At 42.2% G+C, this 23174-nt stretch overlaps 1 protein-coding gene and 1 pseudogene across 1 annotated transcript; one reads left to right on the top strand and one right to left on the bottom strand.

Moving 5' to 3' along the window:
• Positions 1 to 14172, top strand: part of LOC123943367 — a 30368-nt pseudogene extending 16196 nt beyond the window's left edge.
• Positions 14173 to 17895: 3723 nt separating this feature from the next.
• On the bottom strand, positions 17896 to 18887 carry LOC123943312 (olfactory receptor 5AU1). The gene is given in 4 exon segments (XM_046007355.1): positions 17896 to 18254; positions 18257 to 18439; positions 18442 to 18721; positions 18723 to 18887. Coding segments are annotated over 4 exon segments (945 nt in total). The 5' UTR covers positions 18846 to 18887.
• Between the last annotated feature and the right edge of the window lie 4287 nt (positions 18888 to 23174).

Raw genomic sequence — 23174 nt, 5'->3', positions numbered from 1 at the left:
CTTCTCCAAGATTTTTATATTGAAGGAGACCTATAAAGACCTACATGAACCATAGCACACATCCCAAGCCTGAAATCCTACCCTCATTGTCTGCCTCTTACTCCTCCTTCTGATTTCTTTTCCCCTTCTGAATTTTCTCCTTTTTTTCCCCCTGAATTTTCTTTCTTAACTGGTATTTCTACTTGGTCACACAAGCTGTATGTTAAACTCTTCTCCGTCATTTCCTATAGCCAAATGATCACCATGTTCTATAGATTCTCTTCTTGCTTGAATCAATTTTTTCCACCACCACTGCCCCACATCAGGCCCTCACTGTCCTTCACCTAGACCACAGGAAAAGCTTCCGAAAGAGTTTCTATGCCTCCAGACTTGTACTTCTGTGATACGTCTTGCACGTAGCCATGAAAATGTGACCACATGTCTTCCCTGCTTAAAACCCCTTCAGTGGCTCCCATCACCTATAAGATCAGGTCCATGTTATTTATTTGTTTATTGTGTTTTTAAAATATTTTATTTATTTTTTTATTTAAGATTTTATTTATTTGTTTGTCAGAGAGAGAGAACACACACAGGGGAAGAGGCAGGCAGAGAGAGAGGGAGAAGCAGGCTCCCTACCGACCAGGGAGCCTGATGTGGGACTCGATCCCAGGACCCTGAGATCATGACTGGAGCCAAAGGCAGACAGGTGCATAACCAACTGAGGCACCCAGGCACCCCTTATTTATTTATTTATTTATTTATTTATTTATTTATTTAAGAGAGAAAGAGAGGGCATGAGCAGGGAGAGAGAGAGAGAGAGAAAAGCAGACTGAGTAGGGAGCCCAATGCAGGGCTCGATGCCAGTACCTTGACTTCATGACCTGAGTCAAAGGTAGGTGCTTAACTGACTGAGCTACCCAGGTACCCCATGAAATTTAAAATATTAATATCAAAATTTATATGCCTCTTCTCCTGTTTTTTTTTTAAGATTTTATTTATTTGACACAGAGAGAGAGAGGGTGCGCGAGCACAAGCAAGGATATAGAGGGAGAGGGAGAAGCATACTCGTCACCGAGCAAGGAACCCATAACGGGGCTCACTCTCAGGACACTGGAATCATGACCTGATCCGAAGGCAGATGCTCAACCCACTGAGCCACCCAGGTACCCCAGAAGGAACCTTAGAAGACATTCTACTCAACATACAAAGTCCCGTGCAGTATTCTGCCTCATTCAGTCTGCTAAAACATTAACAATAATGGTGCCACTGGAGAAAACCATTCACATACGGCAGCTTCTGCCACAACAAATTCATGGTCGCAAACAGCAACAAGATCTTGAAGGCTACACCATACTACTATTACTGACAGCTCTCAGTTTCCACAGCTGCTATTTCGAGTTTTTCACCTTGTTCTCAAGAGTTACTGTAAAGTACATCTGGAAGAATAAACAAATGATAAGAAAAGAAAGGAAGGAAGGAAGGAAAAGAGGGAGGGAAGAGAGGAGGGAAGTAAGGAAGAAAAAGAAAGAGAAAGAGCCTCTAACAAGAGTAATAAGGTGAGACTTGGTCTATCAGATATTAATGTATATTAGAAAGATAAGAAATTAAAATAGTATGATATCTGTCTGTCAGAACAGACAGATAGATGAATGGAACAGAATAGAGTGAAAAATAGAGCTCAAGTAGTCATGCCTGGCTGGCTTAGTTGGCTGAACATAAGACTCTTGATCTTAGAGTCTTGAGTTCAAGCTCCATATTGGGTGTAGAACTTACTTTTTAAAAATTTGAAAAAGATGGGTGGCTCATCCGGTTAAGCATTGGCCTTTGGCTCAGGTCATGATCTTGGGGTCTTGGGATCAAGCCCTGCATCAGGCTCTGTTGCTCAGCAGGCAGTCTGCTGGAGATTTTCTCTCCCTCCCCCTCTGCCCCTTCCCCTTGCTCCCTCTCTCTGTTTCTCTGCCTCTCAAATAAATAGATAAATAGATAAATCTTTACAAAAAGAAAAAAAATAAAGGGAGTATGACAAAAAGTTACTTATAGCTAAAAGATTGATTGCATTAATATTGAAAAGAACTTAAAAATTGATAAAGACAAAACAACCAATTTACCAAAAAGAAACAAATAAATTGGAATGGCCAATAAATCTATGAAAGATTATTTATATGTACAGTGGTTAAATCAATGAGATTTAAAACAGTAAGATGCCATTTTGCGCCAATCACGTTATTAACATTATTACATCCATATAACCCATTGTTGATAAATATGCAAGGAAATAGACACCTTCTAATGCCTTTGGTAGGGCTGTAGGTTTGTACAACCAGAATGGAAAGCAAGTTAACACGTTTTATCTACAGATTAAGAATTGCCTACCCTTGGCGAGCAATTCTGTTTCAAGGAGTTTTTCTCAGGAATACTCTTGGACACATGTAAGGAGTCACCTATTGAAATGTTCACTACAGCATTAATTAAAAAGTTTAATAGTGCAAACAGTCTAAAATAAAATGGAAAAAAAAATAGTGCAAACAGTCTAAATATTTAATGGTGGGACGCCTGGGTGGCTCAGTGGGTTGAAGCCTCTGCTTTTGGCTCAGGTCATGATCCCAGGTTCCTGGGATTGAACCCTGCATGGGCTCTCTGCTCAGTGGGGAGTCTACTCCCCCCCCCCTGCCTGCCTCTCTGCCTACTTGTGATCTCTGTCAAATAAATAAAATCTTTAATAAATAAATATATATATATATAATGGTAAGTTAATTGATTTCTAACATGTAATAAACCTAGAGAATGAAATATACTACATTACACTGGTACAAAAATGAGAAAGAATAAAAATGTCCCTGGTGTATTTCTTTTTTTTTTTAAGATTTTATTTATTTATTTGACAGAGAGAGCACAAGCAGGGGGAGCAGCAGAGGGAGAGGGAGAAGCAGACTACTTACCAAGCAGGGAGCCCGGTGCGGGGCTCCATCTCAGGACCCTGGGATCATGACCTGAGCCAAAGGCAGCCACTTAACCAACTGAGCCACCCCGGCACCCCAGCACCCCACCCATGATGTATTTTTAACTAAAAAAGAAAAAGAAAAAGAAAAAAAGCACATTGCATCCAATTAAACAATAGGTAAAAGACTTGGATAAACATTTCTCCAAAGAGGATTTCCAAGTAATAAGTGCATGAAAATGAGGTTGAGCATCATTAGTCATTAGGGAAATCCAATTCAAAGCCACAGTAGGATGTCACTTTATCGCTTCCCACCTACTGGAATAGCTATAAAACAACAATAAATGGAAAGCAGCAAGTGTTTGCAAGGATGTGAAGAAATTGGAACTCTTACTGCTGGTATGAACAGAAAATGCCTCTGTGGAAAATAGCTTGGTGGTTTCTCAATACATTAAATATATAAAATACCATATAATCCAGCAATTCCTCTCATTGGTACACAGAAAACAGATGTTTAACCAAAAAATTAGCAGTACTATTTGCAGTAGCCAAAAAGTGTCCATCAACTGATAAATGGACAAAATGTGGTATTTATCTGTGTAATGGAATATTTCTTATTCCACAACATGGATGAACCCAGAAAATTTTATGCTAAATGAAAGAAGCCAACACAAAAGGTCACATATTGTATGATTCCATTTATTTGAAATGTGCAGTGATAGGCAAATCCATAGAAACAGCTTATTAATGGCTGCCAGGAGCTGGGGAAAGGAGAGAATGGGAGTGACCGCTTAATGGCTATGGGGTTTCCTTTTGTTAACGGTGAAAATGTTCTGGAACTAGATAGTGGGGATGGTTGCACAACATTGTAAAAGTACTAAATGCCACTGAATGGTAAATTGTATGTTATGTGAATTTCACCACAAAATAGAAGATATAGTTAGTTTTGTTTTTCTAGAAGTACATGCATAGAAAAAAAGTGTGGAAGGATAAATATCAAATTACTCTGGTTGTCCATTGATGGCCATTTAGAACTAATGTTCTAATTTTTCTATCCAAGTTATCTTGGATTACTTGAGTCTTTTTAAAAACATATTGTAGGCTGTTGGCTACAGCCTGGATGGCTCAGTCGGTTAAGCGTCTGCCTTCAGCATCGGTCATGATCCCAGGGTCCTAGGATGGAGTTCCAAGTCGGGCTTCCTGCTCCTCCCTCTGCCTGCCCCACTCCCCCTGCTTGTGGGCAGTCTCTCCCTCTCTCTCTCTCTCTCTGACAAAGAAATGAATAAATAAAAATCTTTTTAGAGGCGCCTGGGTGGCTCAGTGGGTTAAAGCCTCTGCCTTCGGCTCAGGTCATGATCCCAGGGTCCTGGGATTGAGCCCCACATCGGGCTCTCTGCTCAGCGGGGAGACTGCTTCCCTTCCTCTCTCTCTCTCTGCCTGCCTCTCTAATTGTGATCTCTGTCTGTCAAATAAATAAATAAAAATCTTTAAAAAAATCTTTTTAAAAATACTGTAGAATTAGTATGTAATGAAATAGAGGAGTGTTCCTCACGTATTTATATACTATCAAACCAAAATAGTATATTTAAATGGTCCCACTTATTATAAAAATACACTTATTGCCAAAAAAAAAACTTTTTGGAAGTACATATGCCAACATATTAACGGTATTATTTCAGTGGAGTGCTTATAGGTGAACTTTATTTACTTTTTTAGAAATACATTTTCAGCACTGAGTATTATACAGAAATAGTGAATCGTTGAACACTGTGACAGAAACTAATGGTGTATTGTATGTTGGCTAATTGAACACAAAAAATACATACATACATACATACATTTTCAGAATTCTTCCAGTGAATACACATTACCTTCATAATCTGGGTTTTAAATACATTTTTCAAACTTTTCCTTATACTGAGCCAAAAACTCTCCTTTCTTGTTTTTTAAAATTTTATTTATTTATTTATTTGACAGACAGAGATCACAAGTAAGCAGAGAGGCAGGCAGAGAGAGAGGGAGGAAGCAGGCTCCCTGCTGAGCAGAGAGCCCAGATGTGGGGGCTTTAGGGCTCTATCCCAGGACCCTGAGATCAGGGCCCGAAGCTGAAGGCAGAGGCTTAACCCACTGAGCCACCCAGATGCTCCGAAAGATAAAGTTTTAAAGGGAAATAACACCAAAGAAACTGGAAACTATTAAAAGGAAAAAGGAAGCGAATATTCAGAGATGAGCATGAGCTTAGAAAGAAAAAAAATAAAACTCTTGTAGAGCTAACTAACAGACTCAAAAATGTTATTATAGTAAGGGCGAAGTACCTTTTTCTAAAAGAGAAAGGCAAGCAAAGAAAATGAGGACGCAACCAAATCATACTCAGTGGTAGAGACTAGAAATTGCTTTTGCAACAGTATGTGACAAACACCACCCGGGGATTTAAAAAGAACTCAGAGAAGGAGTTAGAAAACTGTAGTCCAAACCCGTGACCTCTGACAACAGCTGTCCACTAGGTTGCAGGTCAGATGGGCTGTAAGTGTGGTTTATGTCCGTGAGAAAGCATTCGGAAGCGGCCTGAGAACATAGCAGTTATGAGTAATCATGTAGCATTTATACTAGGACAACTACTTCTAAGGATACCTTCATGTAATAATAACATTTACGTGTACCTTTGTCCTGCTTACTGTGTGCTTGAGGCTGTCCTAAGCACTTACGGTGTTTCAACTCACCGAATTCTCACAACATCCCTAAGAAGCAGGCACTGTTATCCCTGTTTTACAGAGAAGGAGAAGGAAGTACAGGAAGGTCACTGAGTGTCACACATTAATGTCACGCAGCTAGTGAGTGAAAGAGCTAATTCATACCCAGTCATCCTTACTATAGAGTTCATGTACTTCACAGTGACATTTTACCAGTCCCATGGCCAAAACATCCCGTCCAGCAGTGGTTCACTAAGGGTAGGCTTTTTGGGAAGTCCAGGAGGTTAAAACTATTTCTGTGATAACGCTAAGATTTTTTTCTCACTCTCTTAAGAGTATACAGAGTTTTCTAGAGGCTATAGGAAGTGCGATGATGTCAACTTTCTTTTAATTTTTATTATTTTTTTTTGAGAGAGGTTTTATTTAATTTATTTGAGAGAGAGAAATTGAGAGCAGCGCTGGGGGGTGGGGGAAGAAGCAGAGGCAGAGGGAGCAGACTCCTCGCTGAGCAGCGAGTGCAGTGTGGGGCACTATCCCAAGACCCTGAGATGGTGAACTGAGCCAAAGGCAGATGCTTAACCGACTGAGCCACCCAGGCACCCCAATGACATCAACTTGAATACCTAATAAAAATGTGTTTGTACAGTCTTGCATTTTCTAGGATTTTCTAAAGGCAAGCTCTTTGGGATCCTGTAATCAAAATGGTTGAGATCCATTGCCTGACCTAAGATAAAGGGAATATGGTGTCTGAAGGAATTATCAAGGCTGCTTGCCATAAATCCTTCCTTCCTTCCTTCATTCATTCAATCATGGTTGAGCACTACATTGCAGGTATTGTGCCGGGTGTGGGGACTATGGAGGTGAAAAAGAGTAGCACAGTCCCTTGACTCACGGAGTTTGGGGCAATGGTCCTAAAACATGAGGGTGCATGGGAACCCTTTGATCAATTAATTAAAAGTGCAAATTCTGGGGCTTTCCCCCAAGAGATACTGATTCAGTTTTTAGACAATAGGAATCAGGAATTTTCTTTTTTTCTCTCACTCTCTTTATTTTTTTTTAAGCTGAAAAGTTGACTCTGAAGCTTTTGCTAACCACACATTGAAAAACACTGGTTTACTGGTTGTTTAGCTTGAAAAGAAAACTTGCAGAAATGAAACTGATGACCATATACAAACACCTGTGTGTGTTTGACCATATACAAACATCTGTGTGACTCCAAAAAGTACAAAAGATACCAGTAAGTCAAAGCTAACCTGGTGGCAGGTTTCCATTTAATATTAGGTAGGAAGGGTCAATCAGGTGACATGGAATTCCCAGTCAACTGCAAGTCTGAGTTGGCTAGAGTGCCATACTACTGACATTGTCATAAGGATTCTCACATTCGGCATGACCATTTTTTTTTTTTTTTTTTTTTTTTTGAGAGAGCCAAAGAGCATGCACGAGGTGGAGAGGGAGGGGCAGAAAGAGAGGGAGACTCCCAAGTAGGCTCCGCACTGAGCATGGAGCCCAACACAGGGTTCAATCCCACGACCCTGAGATCATGACCTGAGCCAAAATCAAGAGTTGGTCTTGTAACTGACTGAGTCACCCAGGCGCCCCCAGCATGACATTTTTCTGTATGACCTCTAAGCATGAAAGAATTGTACAAGAACCAAAAGGGAGGGTTGATAAAAGGCGTAACTGATTTAGTGCACTCTTGTAGCCCCTTATTTTCTCCAGCAAACTACGTCAATTCAGATGATAATACAAATTCCAAAGTGACCACTTAGGCTAGGACAGACTACAAGGGTTGGCCAAAGTTCAAGGACTTGGAGGATGAGAGAATGAAGACTTTGAGAATGAGGACAAAGTTGAAGCAGCTTCCCAATCCTTCCCTTGTTTCTCATGGGGCTGCACCCAGAGTTCAGTGACCCTAGCCAAGAACAGTAGACCTTTCCTCCATTTTGAACCTTGGGAGAGAATGCCTTTGCCCCAACTAACACCTGAGTTCTAGGTGTTATGAGTTCATATATTCATCCCGTGCTGTAAAAATATAACCCAGTCATGAAATCCACAGGCAGCATTTCCTATAACTTAGCTACGTGCAAGTTTCTTGTTGTGCAATTAGGTCTCCCAGAGATTTCAGTGCAGCAAACCTAGCCATGACCTATGTACCGTGCATGATCTACATCCGTGCAGATTAACCCTTGGAAGCTACACTATTATTATCCCCAGCTCACACATAAACTGTAATTAATTTCATGACTCACTTCATATTGCATTGAGAAAATAGAAGAGCCTGGTTGAAAACTACTTATTCTTCCTCACCAAAGCTACCAAGCTACCTGGGCCTGTACCTGTCTGCCTTCGCTCCTTACGATGGATAAACTATTCTCACTACCATTGAAAGCCAATCCCCTCATTGGTGTACTGGACTCCAGTCCCTTTTCCTTCCTCATATGCTTTACTCCTGTATTATACCGTCTCTCTTCCGTATCATCGATTTCTTCCTCTAAATAATTATTCTCACCAATATATTATAGTACCTCCCATCTTTAAACACACACACACATACTCACACACACACACACCCTGAAAAGAAAACTTTTGTTTCTGTCAGCACACTGACTCTTTTCTTTGCTCTCCTATGTCAGTATGATTTAGTTTTAGTCACACATAACAGAAAACTCAAATTAGGGGACATCTGGATGACTCAGTTGGTTAGATGTCCGGTGATCAAGCCCCACACAGGGCTCCCTGCTCAGTGGGGAGTCTGTTTTCCCCTCTCCCCCATCCCCTGCTTATGCTCCCTCTTCATTTCTCTCTCAAATAAATAAAATCTTAAAAAAAAAAAGAAATATTCAAATTAGAGTCATGTATATAAAGGTTTGTTTTCTTTTATGTGAAGGAAGCTCAGAGGAAGATATTATGGTTCCTTGTTGTCATTAGGGACCCAGGCACCCTTTGGCTTCCTGCTCTGCCATCTTTAGCACAAAGCTTCCATTCTCAAATTCACCTCATGGGGCACCGGGGTGGCTCAGTGGGTTAAAGCCTCTGCCTTCAACTCAGGTCATGATCTCAAGGTCCTGGTATTGAGCCCCACATCAGGCTCTCTGCTCCGCAGGGAGCCTTCTTCCTCGCTCTCTCTCTCTGCCTACTTGTGATCTCTGTCTGTCAAATAAATAAATAAAATCTTCGAGTTCACCTCATGACACAGTATGGCTATGATAGTTGCAGCCATTTTATCTAGGTTCCAGGCAAGAAGAAAGAGAACGTTGGAGGGCGGGAAAAGGGAAGCAAATCCCAGGCTTTTCTCCATACTGCTGTATGAAAATGCCCTTGCCAAGTTCACTGATTACTTTTATCTGTTCATAGTTCACAATAAATTTTCTGTTCAGCTTACTGAACTCTTAGCAGAATGTTGATATATAAATCTCTCCCTCCTTTTGGAACAGTGCTTTCTTCTAGCGTCAGAGACTCCCCATTCTCCCAGTTTCTTTGTATTTCATCAGCTGCTCCTTTCTCATTTCCTTTGCTGAATCCACCTTTTCTTCCCAACATCTAAATATCAGTTGCCTCAGACTTCATTTTGTGGTCAATTACATATATATATAATATTCCTAATGGTCTCATCCAGTCCTATGACCTTATTTTTTTTTAGAAGATAATTTTCTTTTTTTTTTTTAAACAAGATTCTTTTTTTTTTTTTTTTTGATAGAGAGAATGAGAGAGAGCATGAGAAGGGGGAGGGTCAGAGGGAAAAGCAGACTCCCCGCCAAGCAGGGAGCCCGATGTGGGACTCGATCCTGTGACTCCAGGATCATGACCTGAGCTGAAGGCAGTTGCTTAACAAACTGAGCCATCCAGGTGCCCTCTATGACCTTTTTTTTTTTAAGATTTTTTTTTTAAATTTATTTGGAGAGAGAGAGAGTGAGCATGAGTGGGGGGGAGGAGCAGAGGGAGAAAGAATCACAAGCAGATTCTAGGTTGAATGTGGAGCCCAACACAGGGCTTAATCCCATGACCCTGAGATCATGCCCTGAGCTGAAACCAAGAGTAAGATGCTTAACTGACTGAGCCACCTAGGAGCACCAGTCCTATGACTTTAAATACTCTGTTTTCTGCTGATGCTATAAGTTTGTAGGACATGTCCCTGTGTGAAAGGCCAAACTCATATATCATCTCCACTTGGATGTCTAACAGGAATCTGGCGTGGAGCATGACCAAAGCAGAACTTCTAATTTCCACCCTTAAAAATAACCTTCTCCCTCAGTTTTTCCTGTTTCAATTAATGGCACTACCAGCCAGTCACACAAGTGTGCTGGCCAAAAACCTAGGAGTCATCCTCGACTACTTTATTTTCCTCCTCTTCCTTATCCAGTCCTTTAGAAAGTTCTGTCTCCTTTTTTTTTCTTCTATTTTTTTTAAATTTTTTATTTATTTCTTATTTTTTTATAAACATATAATGTATTTTTATCCACAGCGGTACAGGTCTGTGAATCGCGAGGTTTACACACTTCACAGCACTCTCCATAGCACATACCCTCCCCAATGTCCATAACCCCCCTCCCCCTCTCCCAACCCCCCCTCCCCCCAGCAACCCTCAGTTTGTTTTGTGAGATTAAGAGTCACTTATGGTTTATCTCCCTCCCAATCCCATCTTGTTTCATTTATTCTTCTCCTATCCCTCTAACCCCCCATGTTGCATCTCCACGTCCTCATATCAGGAAGATCATATGATAGTTGTCTTTCTCCAATTGACTTATTTCACTAAGCATGATACCCTCTAGTTCCATCCACGTCGTCGCAAATGGCAAGATTTCATTTCTTTTGATGGCTGCACAGTATTCCATTGTGTATATATACACCACATCTTCTTTATCCATTCATCTGTTGATGGACATCCAGGTTCTTTCCATAGTTTGGCTATTGTAGACATTGCTGCTATTAACATTCAGGTGCACGTGCCCCTTCAGATCACTACGTTTGTATCTTTAGGGTAAATACCCAGTAGTGCAATTGCTGGGTCATAGGGTAGTTCTATTTTCAACATTTTGAGGAACCTCCATGCTGTTTTCCAGAGTGGTTGCACCAGCTTGCATTCCCACCAACAGTGTAGGAGGGTTCCCCTTTCTCTGCATCCTCGCCAGCATCTGTCATTTCCTGATTTGTTAATTTTAGCCATTCTGACTGGTGTGAGGTGATATCTCATTGTGGTTTTGATTTGTATTTCCCTAATGCCGAGTGATGTGGAGCACTTTTTCATGTGTCTGTTGGCCATCTGGATGTCTTCTTTGCAGAAATGTCTGTTCATGTCCTCTGCCCATTTCTTGATTGGATTTTTTGTTCTTTGGGTGTTGAGTTTGCTAAGTTCCTTATAGATTTTGGACACTAGCCCTTTATCTGATATGTCGTTTGCAAATATCTTCTCCCATTCTGTCAGTTGTCTTTTGGTTCTGTTAACTGTTTCCTTTGCTGTGCAAAAGCTTTTGATCTTGATGAAATCCCAATAGTTCATTTTTGCCCTTGCTTCCCTTGCCTTTGCCGATGTTCCTAGGAAGATGTTGCTGTGGCTGAGGTCAAAGAGGTTGCTGCCTGCGTTCTCCTCAAGGATTTTGATGGATTCCTTTCTCACATTGAGGTCCTTCATCCATTTTGAGTCTATTTTCGTGTGTGGTGTAAGGAAAGTTCTGTCTCCTTTATATCCAAAATATATCTCCAGTCCAATAACCTCTTTTTTTTTTTTAAGATTTTGTTTATTTATTTGACAGACAAAGATCACAAGTAGGCAGAGAGGCAGGCAGAGAGAGAGGGGGGAAGCAGGCTCCCCACTGAGCAGAAAGCCCGATGTGGGGCTCGATGCCAGGACCCTGAGATCACAACCCGAGCCAAAGGCAGAGGCTTTAACCCACTGAGCCACCGAGGCACCCCCCAATAACCTCTTACTCCTCCAACATTCTTGCCCATACCGACATCACCTCTCATCAGGTTTATTATAATAATGCCGTGACCCTTTCCTTTCTTCCAGTCTTGTTTCCACTAAAGGTCAAGGTTAATAGTTACAAACAGCAGAAAGTAACTGGCTTATTTAAACAGAAAAAGAGGGGTGCCTTGGTGGCTCAGTCGATGAAGGGTCCAATTCTTGATCTCAGCTCAGGTCTTGGTCTCAGGGTCATGAATTCAAGTCCCATGTTGGGCTCCACGTTGAGTGTGGAGCCTACTTTAAAAGTAAACAAAGAAACAAGCAAACAAGTAAATAAATAGAAAGAAACAGAAACAATTTGAGGAAATAGAACCGTGGCAGCGAATTTGGAGGCAAACTGGTGTGCAGAGAGGTAGAGAGGATCCATGGAATAACCAATAAAATCATGGAGTACTGTGCGTCTGTTAGATACAACTCTTGTGGGTACCATCCCCAAGGGTCTAGGATGCGGTCACTTGTTTTATGGTGAAGGGGCAGGAATGACTGTCCCAAAGCAACTCTGCAGATAAGCAAGAGCAGAACTTTTTTTAAGAAATATTTTATTTATTTGAGAGCAAAAGAGAGCAAGAGAGAGTGTGAATGGGGAGGAGAGGGAGAAGCATGCTCCCTGCCGAGCAGAGAGCCTGATGCAGGGCTTGATCCCAGGACCCTGGGATCCTGATCTGAACCAAAGGCAGATGCTTAACCGACTGAGCCCCCCAGGCATCAACACAAGTGAATATTTTCAAATTTATTATTAAGTATAGCTGACATACGATGTTATATTAGTTTCAGGTGTACGACATACTGAGTTAACAAGCCTATACATTACTCAGTACTCACCACGATAAGTGTAGGCACCATACAACTCTATTACCATATTATTGACTATGTTCCCTGTGCTGTACTTTTCCTTGCTGTACTTTATTTTATAATTTGGACATTTGTACTTGAGAGCAGAACTTTAGAAAGCTTTTTTCCACCTACTCTCTCACTGCTACCCTCTTCCCAGAGTATAGCCTGCTGACTCTGTATTCTCCACACCCGAATCCCATCTTCTCCCATCTCTTCCCACATATTCCAGTTCAAGACAGACTGGTTTCCCCAGGAGTTTCTCACAAAGAGAGTGGCTATGGTGGTTCAATCCTGGATTCTCTGCTTTCCTCTTACTTTATATTTTCCCCACGACTGATTTTCGAGGAAGGAGCCACAATCTGAACTAATTTGCCGTCTGAATGGTTTCTGGTGTATTCGGGTTCTTTACAAGTTCCTGCAGTTACTGGTGGAGATTACTCCATTGTTATTGAGAGGAGGGGTTGGCCTGGAGATATTTTTAACCCCCAAATTGTACAACTTATAGAAGGCTGATTTCCTGTCATCGGTGCAATAATTAGCACCTTGGGAAGGGATCTGGAATACATTGCCAATTAAGATTCATCTTAATTAACTCAACAAATACTTGTGTGGTTATAAGCCAAGCATGGTTTTATGTGCTGGAAATAAAAATGAAAAGAAATTATTCCTAACTTCTAGTGGAGAAGAAGAGAAATTGATTCTATTATAACTATAACATTGCAAATCAAAATAATCACATCCCTTAATAAAGATACGCACAAGGTTATTGGGAACACAAGATCCTTGGTGAAAGGAGGCTTCACAGAAAGATGACATTTGAGCAGAGAACTTGAAGAATGTGTAGGATTTTTCTAAGAAAGCAAATGGGAGGAAAATGTTAGAGGCAGAGTACAAGCATGAGACCAAGAGAAAAAGCTTAATGAAGTGTGGTATACTCTGGGATATACAAATAGATCAGTATTTCTAGAGCATAAACTGTGAATGGAAACAGGCACTCTAATTCAGTGCTACAAACTGGTTCTTCAGCTTTTTAGGAAGGCTATTTGTCAATAACTATCAAATCTTAAAATGTGTGTACTTTCTGGTCAGGAATTGCCACATAGCTTCCAGCATTGTTTGTAAAAGGTTTCTAACAACCTAAATATCTATGAAAGGAGGAGCTGGTAAAATAAATGATGAACTGGCTTTCCAGCTCCGGCCCCGGATGTAGCATCCGCCGAGATGTTGATGCCCAAGAAGAACCCAAGTGCCATTTATGAACTCCTTTTCAAGGAGGGAGTGATGGTGGCCAAGAAGGATGTCCACATGCCCAAACACCCTGAGTTGGCAGACAAGAACGTTCCCAATCTTCATGTCATGAAGGCCGTGCAGTCTCCTAAATCACGAGGCTACGTAAAGGAACAGTTTGCCTGGAGACATTTCTACTGGTACCTTACCAACGAGGGTATCCAGTATCTGCGTGATTACCTCTACCTGCCCCCCGAGATTGTGCCTGCCACTCTGCGCTGCAGCCGCCCTGAGACTGGCAGACCACGGCCCAAAGGTCTGGAGGGAGAATGACCTGCAAGACTCACACGAGGGGAAGCTGACAGAGACACCTACAGACGAAACGCTGTGCCCCCTGGGGCCGACAAGAAAGCTGAGGCCGGGGCTGGGTTAGCAACTGAGTTCCAGTTCAGAGGCGGATTTGGTCGTGGACGTGGTCAGCCACCTCAATAAAGTTGGAGATTGTTTTGTGTTGAATAAATTTATAGCCAGAAAAGAAAAAATAAATAAATAAATAAATAAATGATGGACTGTCCAAACAATGGAAGCACATACAATCATAAAAAAGAGCACAAGATCTATAACTATTAAAATGGACTAGTTTTTAAAACATACATATTGTTAAATGTGAAAATCTGGATGCTGAGCACCGTATATACAATATTATCATTTTTGAGTGTGTGTTGGAGGTATGACTTCCCATAGATGCATAAAATATTTCTGGATGGGGGCACCTGGGTGGCTCCGTGGGTTAAGCCTCTGCCTTTAGCTCAGGTCATGATCCCGGGGTCCTGAGCTTGAGCCCAACATCGGGCTCTCTGCTCGGTGGGGAGCCTTCTTCCCCCTCTCTCTCTGCCTGCCTCTCTGCCTACTTGTGATCTCTGACTGTCAAATAAATAAATAAAATCTTTAAAAAAATATTTCTGGATGGGTTTGCAAGGAACAGGTAAGAGGAGCTGCCCCCCTGAAAATAGGAACTGGAGATCTGGAGTAGGAGGCAGCGACAGATTCTTTTTTTTTTTTTAACTTTTTTAAAAAATTTCTTTGACAGAGACCGATCACAAGTAGGCAGAGAGGCAGGCAGAGAGAGAGGAGGAAGCAGTCTCCCTGCTGAGCAGAGAGCCCGATGCAGGGCTCAATCCCAGGACCCTGGGATCATGACCCGAGCCGGAGGCAGAGGCTTTAACCCACTGAGCCACCCAGGCCCCCGCAGTGACAGATTCTAAAACACTTTCCAATCATCCCTTGCTTCCTAATATTCACACCGATGTGTAGTCCATTGCCCTTGGAGTATGAACGGAGTCTGAGACTTTCTAGAAAACAGAATACAACAAAAGTGATGGATATCATTTCTGTGACTATATTAAATACAACTGTGACTTCCATCTTTCTAGACTCTACCGACCCTCACTCTTGTTAGATTGCATGAAGTAAACTGCCCTACAGAGAGGCCCACATGCCAAGGAACTGAGTATGACCTCTGGCCAGCAGACCCAAGCACAAGGAACTGACTCCTGACAACAAGGATGTTGGCTTGGAAGTGTGTCCTTCCCCAGCTGAGCCTCAGATGAGACCCAGTCCTGGCTGATACCTTGACTGCAGCCTTATGAGATCCTGAAGCTGAGGACACAGAGGAGCCATGCCCAGATTCCTGACACACAGAAAAGTCTTTCTTTACTATTTTTTTTAAGATTTTATTTATTTGACAGACAGATCACAAGTAGGCAGAGAAGCAGGCAGAGAGAGAGAGAGGAGGAAGCAGGCTCCCCACTGAGCAGAGAGCCTGATGCAGGGCTTGATCCCAGGATCCTGAGATCATGACCCAAGCTAAAGGCAGAGACCTTAACCCCCTGAGCCACCCAGATGCCCCTGTTTACTATCTCTATTCAGTATTAGGCTGAAATTCCAAATCAATGCAGTCAAGCAAGAAAAAAATTATTTTAAGTATAAGGATTAGAAAGGAAAAAGATAATATTCCCTACATGAAAACCCCTCCCAGTCTACAGATAAAATTTGGCATTGATAGAGAAAGTGTAGCAGTGTGTTTGGACAAAAAAGAAAATATATAAAAGGCAATTTTACTTCTGTACACAAGCAAAAAATATTCAGATAATGTTATTTTTAAAAATACTATATATTACATAGATATGCAAAAATATGAGGTCTCTAGATATGCAGAAATTATTAACAAAGTCATAAAGTCTTAATAAAAGACACTAAAGAAAACCTAATACCTTCCAGACCACTTACTGCATCTCTCTCGTTTTATGGAAGAGGATTTCTTTTTTATATTGTCCTAAATATGGAAGAAACTATCTGAAGAGACCTAGAGGAGTCAGTGTCAATGGTACTGATCTAGAGAACAAGTACAAAAATTTTAAGAGAATATTATGTGCAACTCATGGCATTAATCTTGAAAAACTAGAAGAAGGAAATAATTTTTTTGAAGATTTTATTTATTTAGTTGACAGAGAGAGAGAGCATGAGCACAATCAGGGGGAGCGGCAGGCAGAGGGAGAGGGAGGATCATGACCTGAGTCCAAGGCAGATGCTCAAATGACTGAGCCACCCAGGTGTCCCGGAAGGAAATAATTTTTGAATAAAATACAAATGATCAGGATGCCTGGGTGGCTCAGTCGGTTAAGCTGCTGCCTTCGTCTCAGGTCATGATCCCAGAGTCCTGGGATCGAGTCCCGCAGTGGGCTCCTTTCCCCGGGGGGAGCCTGGTTCTCTCTCTGTCTCTGCCTGCCACTTTGCCTGCTTGTGCTGTCTCTCTCCCTCTGACAACCAAATAAATAAAATCTTTTAAAAAAATAAAATAAAATACAAATGATCAAGTTGACTTAATAAACAGGGGGAAAAAACGAAAATGAAACCAATAATCATATAAGAAATAAGAAAGCTAATTAATGATCTACCTTTTAAGAAAGCATCAATCTCAGTTGGTTTTATAGCTAAGTATAGAGAATTTTTATTTATTTTACTTCTTTTTAAAATAGGCTCCATGCGAAGCGTGAAGCCCAGTGTGGGGCTTGAAGTCATGACCCTGAGATAGAGACCTGAGCTGAAACCAAGACCTTAACTGACTGAGCCATCCAGGCACCACAAAATATAAAGCATTTTAGTGTTTTTTTTTTTAAAGATTTATTTATTTATTTATCTATTTGACACACAGAGAGAGAGAGAGATCACAAGTAGGCAGAGAGGCAGGCAGAGAGAGGAGGAAGCAGGCTCCCTGCGGAGCAGAGGGCCTGATGTGGGGCTTGATCTCCCGACCCTGAGATCATGACCTGAGTTGAAGGCAGAGTCTTTAACCCACCAAGCCACCCCGGTGCCCCAGTATACAGCATTTTTTTAAAGAACAGATATTTCTATCTTACTTAAATTATTCCACACTACAGGCAAAGAAGAAAGATCTTCGATACATTTTACAAGCCTGGTTAACTCTTTTTTTTTTAAGATTTGTTTATTTGACAGAGACACAGCGAGAGAGACAACACAAACTAGGGAACTGGGGAAGGAAGAAGCAGACTTTATACTGAGCAGGGAGCCCAGTGCGGGGCTCAATCTCAGGACCCGGACACCATGACCTGAGCCGAAGACAGACGCTTAACTGACTGAGCCACACAGGTACCCAAGACTAGTTTACTCTTCATATTAAAATATAATAAAGATAATACAAAAAGACAACAGTCTAACTTTATCTTTGAATATAGATGCCAAGAGTCTAAATAAAATCTTTGCAAATCAAATCCAACCATCTATTAAAAGAAAATCATTTCACCATCAGGTAGAATTCCAGGAAATATGAATGGCTTAACATTAGGAAATATGTGTCTCCAATTCAGCACAGGAACAAATAAAGGAAGAAGGTCACATGATTATATCAAGAGTAACTGAAAGGCATTTGCTAAAAGTCAGCAGCCATTTCCAATAAGAGGAGCTCATGTTTATTACGTGCTTGCTCTGAACCAGGCACCCTTCTAAGTGCTTTGCCTGCATCAACTCAATTCTCCTAGCAACAACTGTATTGCTACAATTATTAGTTTTCCTATTTTACAAAAGAGAAAACTGAAACTCAAGCAGCTTCCCCACTTAGCAGGGACCCCGATGTGGGGCTCGATCCCGGAGCCCTGGGATCATGACCTGAGCCAAAGGCAGATGCTTAACTGACTGAGCCAGCCGGGTGACCCTCCTTTGGCTTTCTAAAGATATGTGGTATTCCATTATTCCATTATTTTCCTGCCCCAAACCTTTCTTAAAGCTTCCTTCACATTCTTGTTTCTCAAGGAATAAATAAGGGGGTTCAGCATTGGGATTATCACTGTGTAGATCACAGCAACTGTGCGGTCTTGGGTCAATGAGTAGCTGGACCTGGGGCGCAGGTACATAAAAAGTGCTGTACCATTGAAGAGGCAAACAGCAGTGAGGTGGGAAGCGCGGGTGGAAAAGGCCTTGAACCTGCCATGGACTGAGTTCATTCTCAGGATGGAAATGAGGATTAAGAGGTAGGAGACAAAGATGGTGAGGGTGCAGCTCAAAAGTTTGAAACCAGCAAAAATGAAGAGCAGGATCTCACACAGGTGGTGTCCACACAAGACAGAGACAAGGTAGGTGGTCTGGCACAGAACTGAGCGACCATGTGAGCACCACAGAATTTCAGACTAAAGATACAGCTTGTATGGATAAGAGAAATGAGAAACCCTGCACCATAGGAGCCCACGATCAAAGAGACACAGATCTCAGGAGGCATGGTGAGTGGGTTGAGCAGGGGTTACAAATGGCGGCATAGTGGTAATAGGCCAAGGTGGCAATGAGATAGCACTCACTGGTGGTGAAACCCTCATAGAAGAACATCTGGGCCATGCAGCCCAAATAAGAGATCACCTTCCTCTTGGCTGAGAAGTTCACCAGGGTCTGCGGGACAACTCTGGAGGAGCAGCAGAAGTCCAAGAAGGAGAGGCTCTTCAGGAGGGAGTACATGGGTGTGTGCAGAGCACTCACGTGGATCAGGAGGAACACGATCAGGTTCCCCAGCACAGTGATGGTGTAGCATGCCCAGGAACACGGTGAAGAGCAGCTTCTGCAGCTGGGGGTCTCTGGGGAGGCCCAAGAGTTCGAACACAATCTCTTGGCTCAGGTTTGCCCCTTCCATATATCTCCAGTGCCCTGGCATGAGGAGCGAGGGGACCACCCGAAAAGAGGGGGAACACCCAGGGGCTCTCACTGGATTTGTTCTGCTTTAGCCAAGGGCAGCAATCTGAAGATTGGTCTCACTGTGGAAGTCCTTTTTAGGTAAGACTCTTTCACAGAGAAGGTCTTCTCTACTTGGTTGTGTGGTTGGTTTGTAAGCATTACTAGAGCAGTAGTAAAAACAGGAAAGAAATATATACAATTTGGTCTCTCTGCGACCTTAAGACGCTCTAAATAATGAAACAGTTACTTGAGAAATATTTGTTGACGGCCTTCCATATGCTGAGCTTCGGAAATTCAAAAGTGTGTCTTTAGGATGTTCACATTCTAGGGACAGTGTATTTTGTGTTAAAGCACACAGGTTCTGGCATCAGACTGCCAAGGTTCCAAGCCGGGGCTTCACCACTAACTAGCAGTGTTAGTGTGGGAATGTTATTTAACGTCTCTGAGCTTCAGTCTTCTCATCTGTACAATAGGGAAAATAGCACTAATCTCAAAAGTTTGTTGTACGAACGCAATGAGTTAATCCATGTAAAAGCATGTGAACAGAGCCTGGCGTGTTAAGAAAGCTCGAAGAATGTTAGCTTTCATTATTCTCATTGGAGTGATAGACCTAGCGCATAAGTAAATATGATTGATAAAATGAAATGACGACAAAATTTGGCAAGCAACCCACCATCAAACACAGACAGAGACATGTGTGTGAGCAACAGTGACTGAACAACTTCAAAGGATCCTGAATGTTCTAGAGGACTTGAAGATGATTATTGGCTCCGCTCTAAAATGGACTCTGAACTTGGCAAAAGTTAAGCACCACTGTGAATTTTAACAGTGACGAGGGTTTGGATGTGGAGAGATGGGGATGGTGTAGAGCATGAAGCCGAGACCTTGCTCTTAGAAGCATCCTTTGCAGTCTTGAGTCATTTCCAGGGAACAGGATCACCCTGAACTTGAAGGTCATTGGGGCCAGAGGGAAAGGAACAGCTCCTCCCCAGGACTGAGGCTTTATAAATACCTTTCCTATTGGGAGAATGAACAAGGCATGCATATACCGTCTAAACACCATACTCTTTTCCACTCCATTGGCTGCTCTGCTGCCCATGTTTCTGAATTATCTCTGGGTTCTGGAGTCAGTTAAGCACTCCATGCTCTTTGGTGAGGACCCATAGTTGCAAAGACTTTGAAGCCAGCAGATGTGATTTGGTAGGGTGGAAGAGTGCAGAAGTGAGCCCCTTTTTCCTGCCCAGAGGAGTATAAGTGAATGACACAGCTGTGAGTGATGTTGGGAGGATTTGGGAGAGGAGAGGTGCATTGAGCAAAGTTTCTAATTTATCCCACTTGCAGAGTTTCTGGAATCATCAAACCACCAGGGCAGGAGAAGACTCAAAAGATATAGATAACTAAACTTGACTGTTGAGTAGATAACGAAGGCACTCCAGCTACTGGTAGAGCACTCACCAGAGAATGGTGACAAGAAGAAAACATTGTAATAATGCCTGAAGAGGTCACATGATCCACTAAAGTTGAGACACTTGAAGAGGGAAAATTTGAAAAAAGAGCCTTGATAACTTCTTTTAAAGCACATGAAGCATAACTCTGATTTATTTGATGTCACAGAGATGTAACATTCAGCCATTCTTTTAAAAAATTTATTTACTGGGGCGCCTGGGTGGCTCAGTGGGTTAAAGCCTCTGCCTTCGGCTCAGGTCATGATCGCAGCGTCCTGGGATCAAGCCCCGCATGGGGCTCTCTGATCAGCGGGGAGCCTGCTTCCTCCTCTCTCTCTGCCTGCCTCTCTGCCTACTTGTGATCTCTCTCTCTGTCAAATAAATAAAAATCTTTAAAAAAAAAAAAAAAAAAAGGGCGCCTGGGTGGCTCAGTGGTTTAAGCCGCTGCCTTCGGCTCAGGTCATGATCTCAGGGTCCTGGGATCGAGTCCCGCATCGGGCTCTCTGCTCGGCGGGGAGCCTGCTTCCCTCTCACTCTCTCTGCCTGCCTCTCTGCCTACTTGTGATCTCTCTCTGTCAAATAAATAAATAAAATCTTTAAAAAAAAAAAAAGAATAGTGTAGGTGAGGTGGGGAGGTGGGATGGGACAGGATAGGGTGGTAGGGAATACAGCGGGTAGCTGATCAGAAGCTCCAGGTTCATTACTTGCTTTAAATCCACTCTTTCTTTCCCTCCACTTTCCCCTCACATCTTTCTTCTCTGATCTGCACTAAACTCAGAATCATTCAGAGTACTGAGAGTAAGCCAAGCAAGATCCCCATCAGTTTTCCAAAGGACACTGAAATAACCTTCATTTCTGTTGGCTACAGTTTGTACCTGTGAATGAAATCTAGGAACAAACCTTACGGGTGGTCTTTTCACATGGAAATAGATTAGTGTCTAGGAGTGAGAACCAGTACGTGGGGCCTGTAGGTGAGGGAGGAGTAGTCAAGGGGCTTTATTTACAGCTGCCTCCTCGCTCTCCTCCCTGGGATGGCGGAGAAGGAGCACAGACAGAGAGAAGGCAGCCAAAGGAAGCAGCTAGTGCGTCTCTTTGAGCAATAGTGACCCCAAACAATGGTTCTCAAGCATTAAGTTGTCCTGCCCAGGGTTCACCGGAGAAGGTTGTTATATGTGCAGATTCCTGGTCCCAAACTCGGAAAATTTGATCTAGTAGGTCTATAGCTGGTGATTCTGAAACAGGGCATCTCTGAGCCACACTTTGAGAAACACTAAACCATGGGGTACCTGCGGGAGCAGACAGACCTTCCTGAGCCACATATAAATATCCTTTTCTAACGTGCTGGAATTCTCCACGTCCTGGAACATCAGTCCATGAGTAGGATGGTTGTCCCGGCCATTCTCTTCCTTCCTGAATGTGTATCAATAGTTAACAACTTCCAGAAATCTGAGTATTACCTCATGATAATCAAACACCAGAGAACTTCCTCCTTCAAAGTTACTTGACATGTTCTTAAGCAAATCATTTAATTCTAGTAAAGCATATGACTTGATGGCAAAGCTCTTGCTCTGGAGATCAGAACACAAGACTTCAGTAGAAAAATAATAAAGACAAAGCCAGATTCTTTGGGTCCGTAGACTGAACGTGGAGATCATAGACTTTAACCTCTCACGTGGTGATGGGAGGAAAGCAGCTCCTACTCCCCAAGACGTCCTCGAAACTGATCTCAAGGGTGAGGAGAGATACCCCTTTTCTGGGCAGCCCAGCAGCTCACAGCTGGGGACAACGATGTGTTCACTGATGAGATTTTAGGAGGCAGCTGAGGAAGTGAGAATAATTGGCCCCAGGTAGACCCATTAAGGTGTTTGTGAAGTTAGTAGCATCTCCAAGAGCCTCTATCCTGAGGAATAATAAGGTGACTAGGAACCTGGGAATGGAGAGGAGGGGTCAACACGAGATCTCAGTCAGTATGCTCATCATTAGCCCCAAAGGACTGCTCTTCCTTAACCCTAAACTGAACTCTTACATAATTATTATTTGTATTTTTCTCCACTGGAAAACCACATTTTTGTAGCTTTGCTTTTCTTGTATGCCAGTTAGCCAATGTACACCTAGGACTTCCCTGCCCAAGAGCATAGTAAAATTAAAGCTATATACTTAGTTTCCAAAGATTTGGGGATTTCCTAGGGATCTTTCTGTTCTTGATTTCTAATTTAATAGCATGTGGTCAAAGAACATACTTCGTATGACTTGAATGCTTGTGAATTTATTGAGACTTGTTTTATGGCCCAGAATATGTTCCCTTTTGGTGAATGCTCCATGTTCACTTAAAAAGAATGTATACTCTGCTGTTCTTGGGTAGAGTGCTCCATAATCACCAATTAGGTCAAGTTTCTTTTTTTTTTTTTTTAAAGATTTTATTTATTTATTTGACAGAGAGAGATCACAAGTAGGCAGAGAGGCAGGCAGAGAGAGAGGAGGAAGCAGGCTCCCCACAGAGCAGAGAGCCCGATGTGGGGCTCGATCCCAGAACCCTGAGATCATGACCTGAGCCGAAGGCAGGGGCTTAATCCACTGAGCCACCCAGGCGCCCCTAGGTCAAGTTTCTTGATACTGTTGTTCAAGTCTACTATATCCTTTCTGATATTCTGCCTGCTTGTTCCATAAAGTATTGAAGGAGGAGTATAAGGAATCTCTAACTGTAATTGTGAGTTTGTTTATTTCTCCCTATAGTTCTCTACTTTTTGCTTGAGGTATTTTGAAGTTCCTTTATTAGGCAAAAAAAAAAAAATGAACATATTGTTAAGTCCTCTTGATAAATTTACCCACTTATCATTACAAAATTACTTTCTTTATGCCTACTG

The sequence above is a fragment of the Meles meles genome, chromosome 6 (assembly GCF_922984935.1).
Source record: "Meles meles chromosome 6, mMelMel3.1 paternal haplotype, whole genome shotgun sequence".
NCBI classification, from domain to species: Eukaryota; Metazoa; Chordata; class Mammalia; order Carnivora; family Mustelidae; genus Meles; species Meles meles.
This window is presented reverse-complemented; position numbering and strand designations above follow the sequence as displayed.